The 17,383-nt window shown below is 39.1% G+C and overlaps 2 protein-coding genes across 3 annotated transcripts in view; both read right to left on the bottom strand.

The window, feature by feature from the left end:
- The window catches only part of LOC134495539 (von Willebrand factor A domain-containing protein 5A-like), a 63,527-nt gene that overhangs the window by 39,231 nt on the left and 6,913 nt on the right, over positions 1 to 17,383 (bottom strand). The window lies entirely within an intron of this gene.
- On the bottom strand, positions 5,051 to 15,420 carry LOC134495531 (zinc finger and SCAN domain-containing protein 23-like). 2 transcript variants are annotated; one of them, XM_063301040.1, is made up of 4 exons: positions 15,204 to 15,420; positions 8,879 to 9,822; positions 7,569 to 7,698; positions 5,051 to 7,195 (listed from the first exon to the last, which is right to left on the bottom strand). In XM_063301040.1, the coding sequence occupies exons 2-4, from the start codon at positions 9,707 to 9,709 to the stop codon at positions 6,705 to 6,707; spliced, it is 1,452 nt and encodes a 483-aa protein (XP_063157110.1). In that variant the 5' UTR covers positions 9,710 to 9,822; positions 15,204 to 15,420; the 3' UTR covers positions 5,051 to 6,704. The 2 variants fall into 2 exon arrangements, with proteins under 2 accessions (XP_063157110.1, XP_063157111.1); XM_063301041.1 differs by lacking the exon at positions 15,204 to 15,420 and adding an exon at positions 13,133 to 13,594.

The following is a 17,383-nucleotide window of genomic DNA, read 5'->3' as shown; positions in this document are numbered from 1 at the left end:
CTTGGGGAGTCGATTTCTATTTATTTATGTTAGATTTAGATTCCACCTTTCATTAGACTGTCCATCTATATCAGCCTTTCTCAATCTTTTGATCCTGGAGGAACCCTTGAAATATTTTTCAGGCCTCGGGGAACTCCTGCACATTCAGGCTCAAATATAGGCTGGAAGTTACAAAATTATTATATTCGTTTCATGGGTAGGCCTGTATATATGCATTAACAGTGTTCTTGAACTAAAAATAAAGAATGAAACACCTCTTTAATGTGAAGTCTGAATTTGAAATAATTTTTAAAATAAATCTTGACCTCCCAGAGAACCCCTAGTGACCTCTCGCAGAACCCTAGGGTGCCACAGAACCCTGGTTGAGAAATCCTCCTCTATATCTACATTGAAACCATGTTTATAGATACATATTTTCAAATGTGGGTGTGGATAATATCTATCCATCCATCCCCATGCGTATACACATTCCTGTTTCATTTTAACTGAATGCAGCTTCACAGAACAATACTACATTTAATATTTTAAACGTAATTTAATTCTCATCTTTTGTTGGCATGTTGTATAACACAAAATATATCTCAATTCTTAGTGCTATGCTTACTCAGATGTAACTGATAACACTGTGGTTTATTGCCCTAAGATAGCTTCAAGTGATTTTTTCTTAGAGAAACAAAAATCATATTCAACAGAATCCCCTGCAAAGTTTAGAATTAGGAAAAAGCCCAACTATAAAATTCTAAAAGCCTAAGATCAAATATATTACACTCCCCCTTTACCTCAAATACACAGTTCAAACTAAAGATACAATAAATCCATCCAACAATAATTCAGCAGAACTCACACCAAAAATTTAACTCTAGTGATCTTGAGAGCAACTTTAGAATCATCTTAAAAAACCCATCAGATACTGGAGGAATAAAAAGGTCTTGACTTCTGCCTGAAGGACTGCAAAGGAGATGCTTAACCTTCTTTAGAAAGGGCATTTCAGAACTGGGGAACCACCTGCTGAAACTGTTATTTTTTTTAATTCTAACTTAATTTGTTGAATCCTGTTCCAGGGATAAATGAGCCCTTTTCCCATCTTTCACAGCATAACAATGATACCTGCTTAAAATATTGATATGAGATTATTTAGGTTGTCACATGCCTTGTTTGAATTTAGTAGGAGCCTGGTCCTTGATAGACCCAGATAAGTTTACACTATTTTTGAAAGCAAATGGAATTGCACAGCTGATCCTTCTCCTCTCCTGTTGTAGGAACAGAGGCTCACATTAAGTGGCAGGATGGATTGCTCTGCAAATGACCTTGAGATCAACTTATGACAAAGCAGCCAAGGCTGGTAGACTTGGCTGAAATGGATAGGAATCTGGAGTAATCAAATTATTCTTGCAGAAGTAAATGTATTTGAATGAGAACTGGTTTTTCATGGCCCCTGTCCTGCTCTGCAGCTCACAGTTCAAGTACTCTTTTGATGTTGTGACAACTTTGCTAAATTAAGAAATTATGGCTTCCACATGAACACTTGCATATGTTGGTTCACACATTCCTTCTAATATCTACTTTACAAAGGCACATGACTCTTGAAAGTCTTTTTCCATAATGTGCACATATCTGAGTGATTTACAAAGCAGGTAAAACTTTATGAAAATTTCTGAGTTTGCTTTATTAGTTCATTCTGATTTTTATGGATGGGTGGGAGAGTTGTTATTAATATTGATACTTTCTTCCATTCCTAGGTCTTTTTGAAGAACTGAGAGAGACTGAGGACACAGGCCCCTTAGTGGCTGCTGGGCTGTAAAACTATTTTCAGCTGAGCTTTCAAGACTAGGCTGAGTTGTCTCAAGTAAAGCTGTTTCTGGAAGAGCTTCCAGCTTTTGTTTCTGGTTCAGTTGGAGGCCATCATACATGTACAATATGGATAGTTCAAATATGTACCTAGACTATACCCAAAGGGAAGTTAATTTGGCAATTCAGTGTCTACAGGATCTAAAGGCAATAGTACAGAATATATATAACTTAGGGTTGATGTGTTGCATAGTTGGGATTCTCTTAACTTGGCTTTTCAGTTGCAGGTGTTTCATTACCCATCCAAGTAATATCTTCAGTGCTATGATCTTGATATCAATATTACCCCTCAGGAGATATCTGAAAGATTTTTCATGCTAGGTTCCTGGCTGGATTCTGGAAAACACATAAGAGGACTTGGGGTCAATATTGACATCTTCCTGGCTATCTTTGAGCAAATGATCATAGTTTGCAGGTGGCCCAAAAGTGAAGTGGGTGATTCAGCTGTGCCACTGTTTAGCAGAGATGCCAAGTAGGCTCATAATAGCCTAGATACAAAAACTGATGTGAGGACTAAGTGAAAGATAAGGCCATCATGAGAGGGGGCACTGTTAGCATAAGGGTGAAAAGTTGGTACCTGGGAGTTCCACTACTACCATGAACCTGAGGAATCTGTGAAGTCTGCAGTGTCCTTTGGGAACTCAGTTGTTCCTAGCTGAAGTCAGAGTGCAATTTGATCTGAAGTCAAATCAAACTGCTATTACAGTGTTAATCTCAATTCTGCAAGGAATAAAGCAGAAATCTGTATAAATTATGCAGATAAGCACACTTGCACAAATTTTATTTTGCATTACTTAGTTTAGTTTAGCTTTTTCTTGGTGAAGAGCACTGGAGCTCTGCCTTTTGACCTGTGGAATGTTTACCTAGCAAAGTGTCTGGGGTCCAACATCTTATCAAGCATTTCCTACATACTTTGGATCCACAAAATGTCTAGAAATGTATGTGTTTAAAAAGAAGATGAAATTCCCTGGCAGTTAATTAGGAAACTGAATTATGGTATTCTGTGTTTCTGAGTTCTGGCAAACTCTTGTTCACAGAATTCTGCATGGAATGCCCACCCCCACCCCCACCCCCACCCCCACCCCCACCCCCACTGTTCTTAAGTAGTATCAGCCTGTAGGGCATGTTCAGATAGTTTAGAATCTTACATAACATGTTAAAGAAGTGCTTGGTGCTGTTGCTTTAGGTTTAGTCTCTTAATCTTTTAGCAAATATCTTCTTTGGAGAGTGCTTAACAAAGCAATGGAGCTTTTAAGGACAAAAGAAGATTGTGGTATTATCATTCATGAGGAAATTGTCAAGGGTTATTTGGGAGATTGAAAAAATTGCCTAGAGTAGGGAAATATTTTAAATTTCTAAATTCAGGAAGGAAATGGTGGTAGACATACCTATTCAAATACTTAATTGGTCATTACATCATGTTCCTCTGGTGACCTTTAGTGAGTATCTTGAAACCTAATTAAACTACCTCACTGGAGAAAGATGTTACATATTGTCATTCATTCTAGCTTGAGCTAGAATTGATGGATGGCGTAATGTCCATCAGCTATGGTAAGGGTTAGAATGCATAGCAAGCAATTTCTGTATTTCTCTTTCCTCCAAAAGGAAAGAAAAAGGTTTGGGGAAGGGAGGCAATGATTCAATATGGCCATCATGATCTTCCCTTTTTTTTCTTTCTTAGCCATTCTCTATTACCTAATGGATAGTGGGAGGTTATAATAATTTTAACCTAAATTAGAAGTACCAGATCTGGGAGCAAAAATCCAGATGGCAGCAAAAAGTTAGTTTTCTGCCATCTAATAGTCATCTAGATGTTTGCAGTCTGGATTGGATATTGACTGCTGTGTCAGACTGAGAGGTAATGGCTGGGTTCGTGCAATAAGCTAACCTATTTTATTTAGTTTTGATGAACTATTAACCCAGCTGATTTTAGTTTTCTTAATAAATTATCATGAAGCAAACCATGATAGCATTAATGAGAACGGCTAGAGACCGAACCATGATAGCATTAATGAGAACGGCTAGAGACCGACATCAAGTTACGCAGCTTTTTGCATAGCTGAATGGGAATTTAAACTTGGGTCTCCTTTGACTTGGTCCAAGACCCCAAATACCATAATATTGGCCATTTTGTCTTTAGATTAGATGATGTTATACTGTATGTTTTATTTTACTAGACTGTGTGTGTGTGTATTATAGTAATGTTATAACTTTTTGCATATTCTAAGTATCACATCCAAACTCTCTCAGTATGATACTCACATCTATGATAAAGATTCAAAATACAGAGCTGAATAAGATCATTTTTATGAACAACCAAAGTGTTACAAAAGAGTGTGCTTTAAAAAAAAATTCTGGAATATATTTCTATACTGCTTTGCCTGATGACAAGTTCTGAGAATGTTAAAGCATGCACTTTTTTGTGGCATGAATTTGGATTTTCTTCCTCATAGAGTAACATAGCTATGATTGTTTATTTAAAGTGGCAATGACAGAGTTATAATGAGGGCACTGAGTGTGGAATTTGGCTTGCTAGGGGACATCATGAAAGTTGTCTGCTTGCTTCAGGCAGCAAATAATTGGATGCAAGGGGTCTCTTCTACTCCAAATATAAAACAGCAAAAGAAAAAGCCATTTTTAAAATCCACCAAAAATCCATCTCTTTTCTGACCAGATGTGTTGGAATTACAATTCCAAATACAAAAATACAACCAGCATGGCAGTCTCATACATCTGGACTTCAACAGGTTGGGAAATACTGCTTTTTTCTATCCACATCTGTAAAGATCTATAGTAAACAAATTTTACTTTTTTTAAATGGGAAATTTAAATGGAAAAATGGTTAAAATAATTGGTGCATATGTATCTATCCTATGTATTACTGAGAAATAAATGCTATTATATTTAGACTTATTCCTAGGTAAGTGTATACTTCATTGCGTATGTGATTAATTTTGCTATGCAGGTCATTTTAGGGCTTATGAAGTGTCCTATGAAGTGCCCAATGGATTCAGTTGGGTTACAAACTAGAGTGGCGCAGCTGATTCAATCCCCAAAGTATTTCATATGGGTAATACATTCATAGCCTTGCTTGCTCTGAAGCATATTTTTAAAATCAAATCTATATGTTTGTAACTGTACTATAAATTAAGAAAATTATGAACTCCCACCTAAGTGAGAAATGAAGAACTATAAATTCTGATTACAACATTAAACTTCTTTTAATGTGCAAACTAGAAAAAAATAAAGCTTTAATAAAAAATTTACAAAAACATTTTTTCTCTTAAAAAATCTAACATTTACATGTGCAGCTATGACCATTGCAAAATTCCAAACATGCAGTTTTGGTATATCAACAGTGTTAGAGGGATTAAAACTGGTAGTGTTAGAAGACCCTGAAATACTTTATGTGTTTGACAGGAATTTACAAACAGGCAGATGACAAATTTAGAAAACCCCTACTTAGACCACACCCAATTGGATTTTTGTCCCATCTTCCAAACACAAGATTCCTCAGTTCTTACCCAAATCACTTTTTAAAGCCAGCATTTCAAAAGTTTGTATTTTGCTACTGAGAATTAGTCTGGCAAAGACAAACCGAAAATTTCCTTGGAAATTCTCCCAACAGGTGAAATTCAGATGAGTTAAACCAAATTCCCAGTATCTCTGACAAGGGTATCTGCTAAGCCAGGTAGTTCTTTGGCTTTTATCTTGACTCCAGTGATTATTTTTGGAAAATAATTCTACTTCTAGTGAGTCAAAAGTCCTAGTTGAAAAAGCTCTAATAGAAAAGTTCCAATGAACCACAAATATTATTGTGAATTTTACCATCTCTTATTGAGGCACTGTTAAAAATAAAGTAACACACAAAAATATTGACAAATCAACAGAACAGTTCACATCTGTATCACAGTTTCAAATACACTGTTTTCAAGATCGCCACGAAACAGGCACTCGATTGAAGGCCTTTAAGGTGACATTCCATTACACATTACCTAGAAGTTTGTTCCAAACTTGCAAAAATCTGATACATCATTAATTAGTTAAGATATGACTTGATAGTATCTATGTGATAGTATCTATGTGATTTTCATGCACGAGCAAATAGACACTTTTTTGCACTGTATTAAGAGGATGACTGATCATCCTGAAAGTGAGGTTTACTTTTTCACTGTTTAGGATGTTGGGCATATTGATATTTGTGAAAGAAATTCTGTATCCAGTTTTAGAGCCTCAACTAATCTGTCATCTGAGAAATTTGATTAAGTAGATGCTCTTCAACTGAGTGTGCAAAACATTTTGAGATTGAACTGTTCCAACCTTGGAATGTTCCATTCTGACATGAGAGCATCTGTTTTGAGAATACAAAAGATGGTCCAATCTTGAACCTGATTTAAAGATCAGATAGCCTCTAGTATGCTCAGATATTAGAGTGTGCTGATCTTGAAGTGTTTTGCACACTTCTATAGTCAATCACATTCTGACTTCTGAGAGGGGCAGGGTTGAATTTCTACTAGCTTTGGCTGTATGATTGTCTACCTTTCTTCTTCTGACTGGTATTAAGAAGAAAATATTTCCTATTATCATTGAAGGTTAGAACTTTGTTGCTTCCCCCCCTTCCCTTGATAATTTTAGAAATTAACAAAGAACAAAACATTATATATGTGAATGAACTGAGCTGCTGAAGTCATTTTTGCTTTGATCAATATTCAGGGTAACTGCCTTGTCTCAGAAGGTGGTTCTGGCTTCTAGAAGATTCCAGGGCACCGAAAAATTCCCTGATTTTGAGTAGAAATTTCCTAAAAACTTCTTTTGCACATTCAAGTCAGCTACACTGTTTCTCCCAAGGATTCAAGTCAGTTAAAGGATTCTCCTGTGTCCTGTGCTGTTTGCTCCACACCATACTGCAGTTCCAAACTGCCTGCGCATTCACAACACCCAGCTTTTCGCTCTTGGTTCCCCTGCCCTGAATTCCGCTTTGCATTTTTCCCACACAGTGAACAACGGCTTGATTCTTCTCGCACGTGGGTTCTCATGTGGTTCACCAGGTTGAATTTGTGCAAGAATCTTTTCCCACATTCGGCACACTGATGGGGCTTGACCCCTGTGTGTACTCTCCGGTGTCTGGTGAGGGTGGATTTACGAGAGAAGTTCTTCCCACATTCGGGGCAAGGGAAAAGCGCTTCTTGCTTGTGCAAGGGCTGTTTTTTCAAGGCAAGCTGACTGTCGGAGATCTGGTGAGCGAATGGAGCTGCTTGCAAATTGGGAAGAAGTCGATTTCTCTGCCTTTTTGTATTTTCCTGTAACAGACACGCTTCCTCATTTTTAGTCTGTATTTCATCACCAGCTGGATTAAAAAAGAAGAAAAAAATAACTATTACTATGTATGTAACTATACATTAGAAAGAGTTTCATAATCTTCACTTCTGCAACAAGACAAGCACTTTGTTTATCTAGTTACAGGCTGATTTAGTTTTTTTCTCCAGCCACTGTAATCCCACAACAACTTCGTAAAATAAGATAGGATAAGACAGAGTACAATGCCACATGACATTTACGGCTGAAGAGGGATTTGAACTTGGATCTTCCTAGTCCTTGTATGATTCTCTGTCCCAATTTGGTCCCTTCAGATACGTTATTTTTCAACTCCCATAATCCCTAACTAAATGACTGGATTATCAGAGTTCAGCCAAGATACCTGGAGTCTCCAAAATTCTTACCTACTGAGGGGGTGTTCTCATTCAGCTCTTCCTTGGTTTCTCTGCAAAGCACCATCTGCCTGGTATCTGATAGCACTTGCTCACTTTCTGGCAAATTCACAGACTCCTCAAGCATATATGGCCCTAGCACCTGAAACAGCAGTTAGGCACCATTCAAGGCAATGGAGTTCAGCAAGTAGAGGGATAAAATATTGTCAGGTAAAGGGAGAATGCAAGCAAGAAAATAGCAGCACATGAGGAACATCTTCAAGCACCTTCAGTGGCTAGGGAAGCCATTCGTGTAACTCCAGATAGATTCAAATATGTCTAAGTGTGCAGCTGTCAACCCAGGGAAAACACTTTATACATGCTGTATTTAACTTAACCTGGGACTCACCAAATTCTAACCAGACAAAGCCATCTGTGGGCTAAAGTAACTGCTGGGTATCACAGACTGCCAAACCTGGCAAAATGCATGGGATCTTTTAACTCTGGCAGCCCAGAATTCACACGATTGACCTAAATGAACAAAATTTGGATCTCTCTAAGGGTCTTCTGGTACTTTTTCTGTGAATTTTAATAGTGCATAAGGTTGTCCCCAGCAGCTCATATTCATTTAAATCATTCAGGGCTCTATCAGAACTGTGTTCTGCTATAAAGATAGGAAACAATTCTTCTAGTGAAGGAGGGGCTGTCAATATTTGTATGGTTAAACAATATAACAGAACACATACCCCTTGCGTTGCTTCCTTAATTTTAACTTGTTTTCTTTTTGTGAAGAAACAGAAAATCTAAAAAGCAGTAGGGATTTAGCTTCAGCTCATTGCAATGAATTTTCATGGTTGGTTTCAGAAATCATTTTCATTATACTTTAAAGAATAGTTGTATATAAACCAAGTAAACATCTTTTTAACTTTTAAAATGAACATAGCATTCACCTTTTGACAGAGGACGTGATTTTGACATTAGGGATGTTATTAAATAAACACCTGCGTGTGAAATAGATGGTGAAACGGCCTCTGTGGGGACTTGACCATTTCTATTATGCACATCTGAATTGAGTCACACTTTGGGCTCCTTATAAAGTCTGTATTTAAACAAAATACACAAAAAAAGCAAATTCTTCCTCTTTGGGCACTGCCAAATAAAACTAGAAACTAAAAAGAAAGAGGGAATGCTTCAGCAACAACCAGCTCCCTGAAGGTAGGTTTTTATCATTTCTGGATACTACTGTAAGTGTAGGGCAGAAGCTGGCACTTCTAAAAGTGATTTAAAACTCTAACTGCACGTTAGATCATAAGCTTCCAGTTATCATGCTGGAAAGTGCTCACCTGCTGATCCCATCTCTCATTGTCTTGCTGTTTCAGAAGAAAATGCTCTGCCAACGTTACCGCCTGAATGCAGGTCTTTGGGCGATATTCCTGAACCCACTCCTGCATGTCCTCAGGCAGGATGGTCAGAAACTGCTCTAGGATCAACAGTTCCACAATCTGTTCCTTGGTGCGGCTCTCTGGCTCCAGCCAGCGATGGCAGAGCCCCCGCAGCCGAGAACAGACTTCACGGGGCCCTTCAGCCTCCTGGTAACGGAAATGCCTGAAATGCTGCCTCTGCCTCTCCAGGCTGACAGCATCTTCTCGTAAGATTGCAGCCTTCACTTTCCCATAATCTGCACTTTCTCTGGGATCCAAGCTGTTGTAGGCTTGGAGGGCAGTTCCGTTGAGGGCTGGCACAAGCCGGGTCACCCACTGTTCCCGTGGCCATTTGCAGGCCTCAGCCACATCCTCAAAAGTTGTTAAGTAGGTCTCAATGTCTTCTGTCAGGGTGAGTTCTGGTACTTGCAAATTCCTCCACGCAGGTGATTGGACTGGTGTAAGTTCTGGAGTCGGCAATTCCTGCCCTTGGATTTCCCAGCGCTGGGGCGCCTCTAGTCGTTCGCTTCTGGTTTGCTGTGGTGTTACCAACCTGAGACCTCCTCCTCCTGCTCCCACCTGTACAATACGATACGTTTTTACAGAACCTTCTGACATTCCTAACGAATCAGAGCCTGCCTGGTCTGGTTCTTTTTCCATTTTCACCAATGGCTGTACTCGTTGTTCCATTGGAGTCTGACACTGGAAGTACTGGGCCACCATGTTCCGCTTTGCTGCTATTTTCCTCCTCATTCTTTGTTTGGCTTTGGAGTTTATGTAGGCTTCTGCTGAAGCTTCCAGTAACTGGTTTGCCAACTTGAGAGACTATCAAGTGGAAAAATTCCTTAAATGGTTTGGATCTCAAACTGGAGAGGTAGATAATAACACAACAAACAGGCAATATGAACACAGTCTTTTATTTTTTATTTTTAAAAATCAGTTACAATAGCACTACCTATTTTAATATGTTAATTGGTGACTCCAATCCATAAAGATCTTACACACCACCAGCACAAATCAGATATGGCTGGGCCAATACAATCTATAGCTATAGCTAATAGAAAACTCTGGCTATGACTACAGAGGTAGGCTACAAAAGGGTACATAAAGCTAGTATTTGAAAAATAAGTAACACATTACACATATCTTTTGCTTTTTCTGAATGACCAAGCTGCATTAAAAAATCTTTAATTACTAGTAAAACGACTGTGTTATAGGGCTTTTCTCCCAGTTAGCTAAACTGGACAGAGCAGGACATTATGCTTAAAGTAATGTGTTCGGCTATTAAAACCGCAACCTTTGTATATTTATTTGAATCCAGTAGCATAATTAAAGCTGCATCAAATATATAAGTGTTCTTCTGGAAATACTAATCATGAGGTTCATAGTTTTCTCCAGATTATAAATCTTATTTGACAAGCACCTTGAAATGCTTCAATTTGCAACAAGCTGGTCATACTTCCAATGTTGTAACAGATAAGAACTCAACTTTCCTCTTTAAATGATGATGTTCCCATATTATTAAATAGTAATACTTTCTGTGTTATAGAATCTCAAGAACTGAACTAAGTATGACATGGAAGATACGTGATTCATCTACCAATATTAAAGAGAAAGAAGAAAGACAATCAGTGAGGGAAGGGCAAAGTCTAAATTTGATTGGAATAAAGGAGCAGAAAGGAATGGTTTAAACTATGATTAGTTTCATAGATTACTTTCAATAGTTAATTTTATAATCCACGGTTTGAGGCTAGCTCATTTGAAATTGATTATGTTAAAAACTCTTTGTTGCACCAGACCATGGCCTGAAAACCTTGCATCCTCCAGATTCATTACCATAAGATTTGATGATGGCCAATACCCTGAATGGTTTTAAAGGGGGACTGGATAAATTCATGGAGAACAGGTCTATCATCTAGAGAACTCAATGTTGTCTCCAGGGCAGCATTACTCCAAATACCAATTGCAGAAGAGAGGGGTATGCCTCCATCTCTTGCTCCTGACCATCACTGAGTCATCTAGTTGGCCAGAGGGAAAAAAAATGCTGGACTAAGATGGGCCCTGGTCTTATCCAATGGGGTTGTTCTTATGTTCAGTACTACTTAGTTATATTGTCTGAGGTTGATGGAAATGATGGAAATTGAAATCCAAAACATTTGGAAGCATTTTACATTCTCAACACCAGATAGCATGAAATACAAACTTCTAAATTCTTCCGTCTACATGGAAAGAAATCTTTTAGTTCTTCAGCGGATGCTGCGTTAAACCAGTTTTTGCTATCTAGGTTTGCTGGAAATTTTTAATACTGTGCAGAAAGGCCTAAGGGAAAGAGCCAAAAGTAACGGAAGATTAAAGTCCTGCTCCATTAGATACATAAAAAGGAAACTTTTGCAGTATTTCTGCTTTTGTGTTAAGATATTTATGGTTCTTTTATACAACTTCAATGGTCTGGAGCCTCTTATGCACTAGCAGTGAGGTAAATATCTCCTGGAATTTTTTTTTAGATTTTTTTATCCCACCTTTATTAGTTTTATAAATAACTCAAGGCAGCAAACATTCCTAGTATTACTTTCCTCCTCCTGTTTTCCTCATAACCACCACCCAGTGAGGTGAGTTGGTCTGAGAGAGAGTGACTGGCCCAAGGTCACCCAGCCGGCTTTCATGCCTAAAGTGGGACTAGAACTCACTTGGCCACTTCAAATATTTAAGGTGTCCAACAATAATAAAAATTAAAAAATGAAGCCACATGAAAAAAAGACAACTGCTACAAGTGAGAGAGAAAGGTTTTTTTTAAGCAAATGTCTAAATTTGAGGCCACCTTTAAGCCTGAGGCCCAAGCTACATGGCCCTCCTTACCTACCCCTTGCCCTCAAGTTGGGCCTGATTGCCCAAATCTGGGACATCGTAGGAAATTATAAAATAGTTTGAACTAAACTTCTGACCAGAGAAGTGCTGCCAACAAGGGCTAACCAAAGAATGAGGGAACTTTCTAGAAGGCATTTTCCAACTTCCCCCTTCCAGATTCCATATTTTTTCTAAATAAAAGGAGATAGCAGAAATACAAGTTCTTCTTTAAATTTACCCCAAACAGAAACACAGAAAATGTGTATTAAACACATTCAGGCCTTTGCCTGAATTCTACTGACTGAATGATGCATCAGGCATTGAGCCAAGAAACACCAAAACTTTTTCAGCATGTACCAAAAACTGACCAGATGTTTCAGTATGGTAATTTAGTGGTGTGAAATCACTGTGGAATCAACTATTTTAAAGGCTAACAATAAAAAAATAAAAGGCATAAATTCATTCAACATATATAATGCAATCAATTATGTTTACAATAAATTAAAACACTAGCATGCTTTAGCTACCTCCATAAAAAAAATGTGGCAGCTTTATCTGTCATCCTGAGGTCATTGTTTAAAAAGGAAAAAAAGAGGATCTTTTGGAGGTGGCATTTTTAAAATATCAGCCAGATGTACTCCTTTTATAATCTGTGACAATTGGAAGGAAGGTTCTCTGTTCAGATTGACCAGCAAGACAGAACCAAGAATTACCTTAAATCTCAATTTACAGATCATAAATAGCATCATTAGAAATCTAACAAGGATAAAGTGTCAAATTTACCAATTCTATATAGATAAGCCTCCCAAAATTGGTTCATGGTGGAAAAGATTAAACCATTAGGCAAACGTCCACACCATAGTACAAGAAAAATCTAAGCATGCAATGCTGGTCAAAAGCAAATTTAGGATTTAGGAGCTTAGTCTTCAGTGGGCAAAGGACTGTACTCCAACTGAATGAATACATCCATCTTTCCAAATCTGTGGTCTTCCAAATGCATAGCTTGCTGTCTGGGGAATGAAGGGATCAAAATACCTAGAAGACTGGAATACATCAGAGTCTTAAGTAACTCTTAAAATATCCAAATTTCTTTAAGAGGGACCTTAGACCACCATTCCAGTATCTAGTCTTCTGCAAACAAATTCTTCATTTCAAAGACCAGTTTTGCTAACTGATAATAAGGCATGCTTAAGATATTCATGCAACAGTTAAATGATTTTTAAGAAAGTTTTAAGAAAGTTTCAAAGAGACAAAGAATATTTTCAAGTGCAAGTACAATGCCAGAATAAATTGGGGAAAGGGGGAAGAGGGAGAGAGATAATGAAATCTTACAAGTTTTGAGTCTTCTACTCATCCATCCTTGCCAACCAAGAACTGCAGATTCAGTCCAGCATGTGTCTGCTTGCCCACTCCAAATGCTTTATTTGAAGTCAGATTTTTTTACGTTTCAGATCTCCAAAGACTTAGTTGCTTCCTGCCTTCGCAGCCTTCACTTTCTAGAACCTGGTATCCATGAATCCCACCCCTCACCCCAGAGCATGCTCAGATTAACAGAGTTGTGCAACTGACTAGGCCTCACTGCACCCATGTGGTCTCTCAACCCATTTTAGATTTCCCACAAACAGTGGAAAACTGTTAGTATGCATGCCATTGGTGTGCTTGCAAACAAAAGCCCAGCCCATAACAGAGCATTAACTTCACAAAAGCAGGCCATCAGCTAGCCAGACTGGCTGGCTCCTCCTTTTTCCAGAGGTTTGCCCAATAAACATCTTTACGAATACATGCACATCATTTTTCTGTGGTGCACCATTCTATCGCCACAGAATCTAGCACCTCCACTTTTCAAAAAAACTTAAAAGCTTGCAGTTGGGTCAAACTTGAAAAAACAAGATCTGGATCTTGTAATAAGAATGTGTTAAGGAACATTATAAATAACTTCAACAGAATATAAATTTAGTATTCCAAGGAGAAAAAGGACTGAAATTATCCACTGGAACCATTCTCAGTAGGGAAATAGGAAAGGTATTACTAGTTGATTTCAAGATGTCATGCAGATTTGAAATGTCTGTTCAAGAAGTTTTATCTTCACTGAAATGTATTTGCTAGTAAAAGCTTTTAGGAGTGATGTTTATCTGAAGGTAACATTAAAGACATTATTATAGTCATGCATGAGCCATGGTTAACTGAATCATAATTAACTCAATCCAATTTTCTGGGTACATATATCAAACTGACCACACTGGTTGATTTCACACAACATACTAGGCTAAAATGTGGTGGGCTAATTACTGGGCGAAACACAGCTGTTAACAGACTATCCAGATGACTCAAACAAATGGAGTCAAATAACTTGCCCCAAGGACTGGTTTAGATTGCAAAGATAGAGCAATTTAAGAGCAGAACTGATTTTGGAGAAATTTGTGGATACATCCATATAGTTTTCTTGGCAACAGCGCAGAAGTGGTTCATCACTGCCTTCTTCTGGGATATTTTCTTAATTCCCTCAACAATTATGGCCTGTTAAAACATACATATGCCAAACTGCCCTAACTACATTTAGATTAGATCTAGATTTAAAACAATTAGATACAAAAGATGCCAGGACATCTATCTTTTGGGGTGGAATATGGGTCTGTGTGAGTCTTGGGATGGGGCGGTATATAAATCTGCGTAATAAATACATTATCTTCTGTTGATGTATAAAAGCCACAACCCTAGATGCACTTAAGCATACACCCTATTGAAACAACTGGGATTACACCTATGTAGGCACTGTATAAGAGTTTGCACTTTGTAAATATGAAATCAATTAATCTGGGATTCAAAAAGTTGTTTTATTAACAGCCCCCCTGGATCCACCGGCCCTTTAATTCCACTTATTTTACTTCTGTGCCTCCATCCTAAGCCTGTATACAGTATTGAGGAGCAAGGCTGGCTGCATTCAATGAAGTTCAGTCCCCGCAAAATAATGCAGGGTTATTTGTCTAACAGCCGGACTGAAGCTGCGATCTGGGAGGAGTGTTTCAGCTCCGCCCATTGATTATTAAGAGGAAGATAAAAAAAAAAAACGAAACAGACTCCTGAACAGTATTTCTGATCACTCCTGCCCTAAAGTCCCCCTTTCCCCACTGTTAACAACTCTGACAAAGTCCTTCTCCCAACTGATCTTTCAAGCCAAAGGTGGACTTTTGAAACTAGCACACATTTACCATGTCAGCAGAGTAGTTAGACCCCTCCCCAATTTTCTTCTTCCATCCCTTTCTCAGCCAGTTAGCAGGTTGCACAGAACGCTTCATCAGGCAGAGGTCTCTGGTCTAAGGCGAGCAGCGGCCAGGTCCCTCGACCCGGCCCAACACCTACGGCGTTACAGCTGATGGAGCAGCTCCAGAGGGGAGAACTATACCTTTGTCGAGCCCTGGCTGAAATTAAGTTCTGCCCAGCAGCGTGCACTGAACACCAATCCCAGCAAGACTCGCGACCATGGTTTAAAATAAGGAATCCTGGTAATGCAACTTTGGCCAAGGATGCCGCAGACTATTTTCCTTGAGCTTCTGCCGGCGGATAATTTCCAAATTAAAAAAAAAAAAAGGTGCCGGGGCTCAAAGCTGCCCGGAAGCCACTTCCCCTGACCCGGGAAGTCCTTCCCCCTAGTCATCCCCAAAATGTAGTAATTGACTGCGGTGATGCATTGCAACGGGAAGGTATTTTGGAAATGTTTGGAGCTGTTTTTTCCCCCCTCTTCTTTTCCTCCCTCGGCTGCTTATTCATTTATTCCGAGCGCGGAGGCCTTCTGCGCAGACAAGCAGCTCCCGGCGCTGCAAGCGAATCCTTAGATAGCGGAAAGTAAGGTGAGAACGAGTGAAAGGGGGGGCGTCTTCGGGGTCCTAGAGCCGCCCGGCTCGATTGGAGAACTAAGAACTATTTTCTCTAAGAAAATAGAGGATTTCGGGTGTAGGAGAGCTTTTAAGAGTGAGTTTGGGGTGAGGGCAACGGAGAGGTAGAGGCTTCTTGGAACAAGACGGTAGGGATTAGCTACAGTACTCGAATTGTACTGCTAGCTTGGATGTAGGAAATAAATTGGAATACAGTTCGCATACCGATTTTATGCAGGCTGTCTCTCGTCTTTGTGTTTAACACACTAATAAACTATTCCCACTGGCTTGGTTCGCATAACCCTGAGGTTAAGGCACAAAGTAGCTAACCACATTTTAGCTTACTGTGAGAAGCGGCTTGGACCTGATAAAGCGATTTGCTGTCCACTCTTTGCTTATGTTTGTATCGTTTTGGTGTTTCAGAAAGCCTGCCTATTCCTGTTAGTTAATTTTCTTGAGTGCTGTAGCATTATTCTTTTTTTAGATGGTCCCCCGGTTTTTTTTGAAGATGGTCATTTTTCAAGTTTAGTCTGCAGCTGTGCCTTTAAGAGCAGATTTATAGGGAGGTGGCAGTGCCTAGTTGATGTTGGCTGACCTCAGAAAAGCTAAGCAAAGTTGGGGTTGGTTAGTACTAGATTTGGGATTCGAAACTCCAGCATTATAGCTTAGCCTGTGATGTGAAGAAGAATAGAAAGAAGAAAGAAATCCTGGAAGAAGGCAAGTCCCTTTTGTATCGTGGCTAAGGAAAGAACATGGTGAAATCATCAGCTTCGGTCAAAGGACTCCCTGCCATTATTGTAACAATTGTATTTTGCGCCAGTAATTATTTGTTGTTTGGACCCTCAGATTTCTGGCAATACAGAGAAGTCTAAGATCATGGTCCTGTAGTTTGTCTGGCTTAGAAGCATTTTGCTTTCCTGATAATTATTTGCATAAGGTTGGAGGAAGTGATTTTTGACGATGAGAAGGTATTATCTGCAGCCATGTGAGATGTCTCTGATCTTTTGGACATCTTTGATAAGGGTTGACAGGATTCCCAGGGGGGAGAGAGTAGCATTCCTAGGAAGAAGTTCACTCTTCACACATGGTGCCTCTGGATGTTCTGGAATATAACTCCCATCAGTCCCAGCTGCTGATCTGGGATGCAGTCTGAAATTTCTTTTCAGGCATCTTTTTGTGAGGCATCTCCTTCATACAGCGGCTCTGTAGTTGTAATGATTTTTTCTCCCTTGGGTCTTTAGCTTTGTTCAGCAAGCAAATTATTTATTTTCTTTAAAAGCCAGTGTTTCAGTTTTCTCCTAAGAGGCAAGGACCTCTATGAAAAATATTCTTTATCTAAGCGTAGCACCCCCTGTCATTTTGTAGGTCATGTTTGCCCTCCCAGCTTCCAACATTTCCTGAAGATGCACATCTGTGTCATACGGTATGGAGAGAATGTCACCAAAAGTTATAATCTGGAAGGGATGCAATGAACTAGCATATCTGTAACCAGTTTATACATACAGAGCAGTGTTTCTCAACCTTGGCAACTTTCAGATGTGTGGACTTCAACTCCCAGAATTCCCCAGCCAAACCTGTCACCAGTGTAGAAAATGGACCTTCATGGTAAGTCCCATGTACCTTCTCTCCCTAAGCCTACTCTCTGTTCTTAGCAGTATTTGTAGGAAGATGCTTGAATGCAAAATTATACTGCATCCCTTGATGTCCACTG

This window comes from Candoia aspera, chromosome 4, assembly GCF_035149785.1.
Source record: "Candoia aspera isolate rCanAsp1 chromosome 4, rCanAsp1.hap2, whole genome shotgun sequence".
NCBI classification, from domain to species: domain Eukaryota; kingdom Metazoa; phylum Chordata; class Lepidosauria; order Squamata; family Boidae; genus Candoia; species Candoia aspera.
This window is presented reverse-complemented; position numbering and strand designations above follow the sequence as displayed.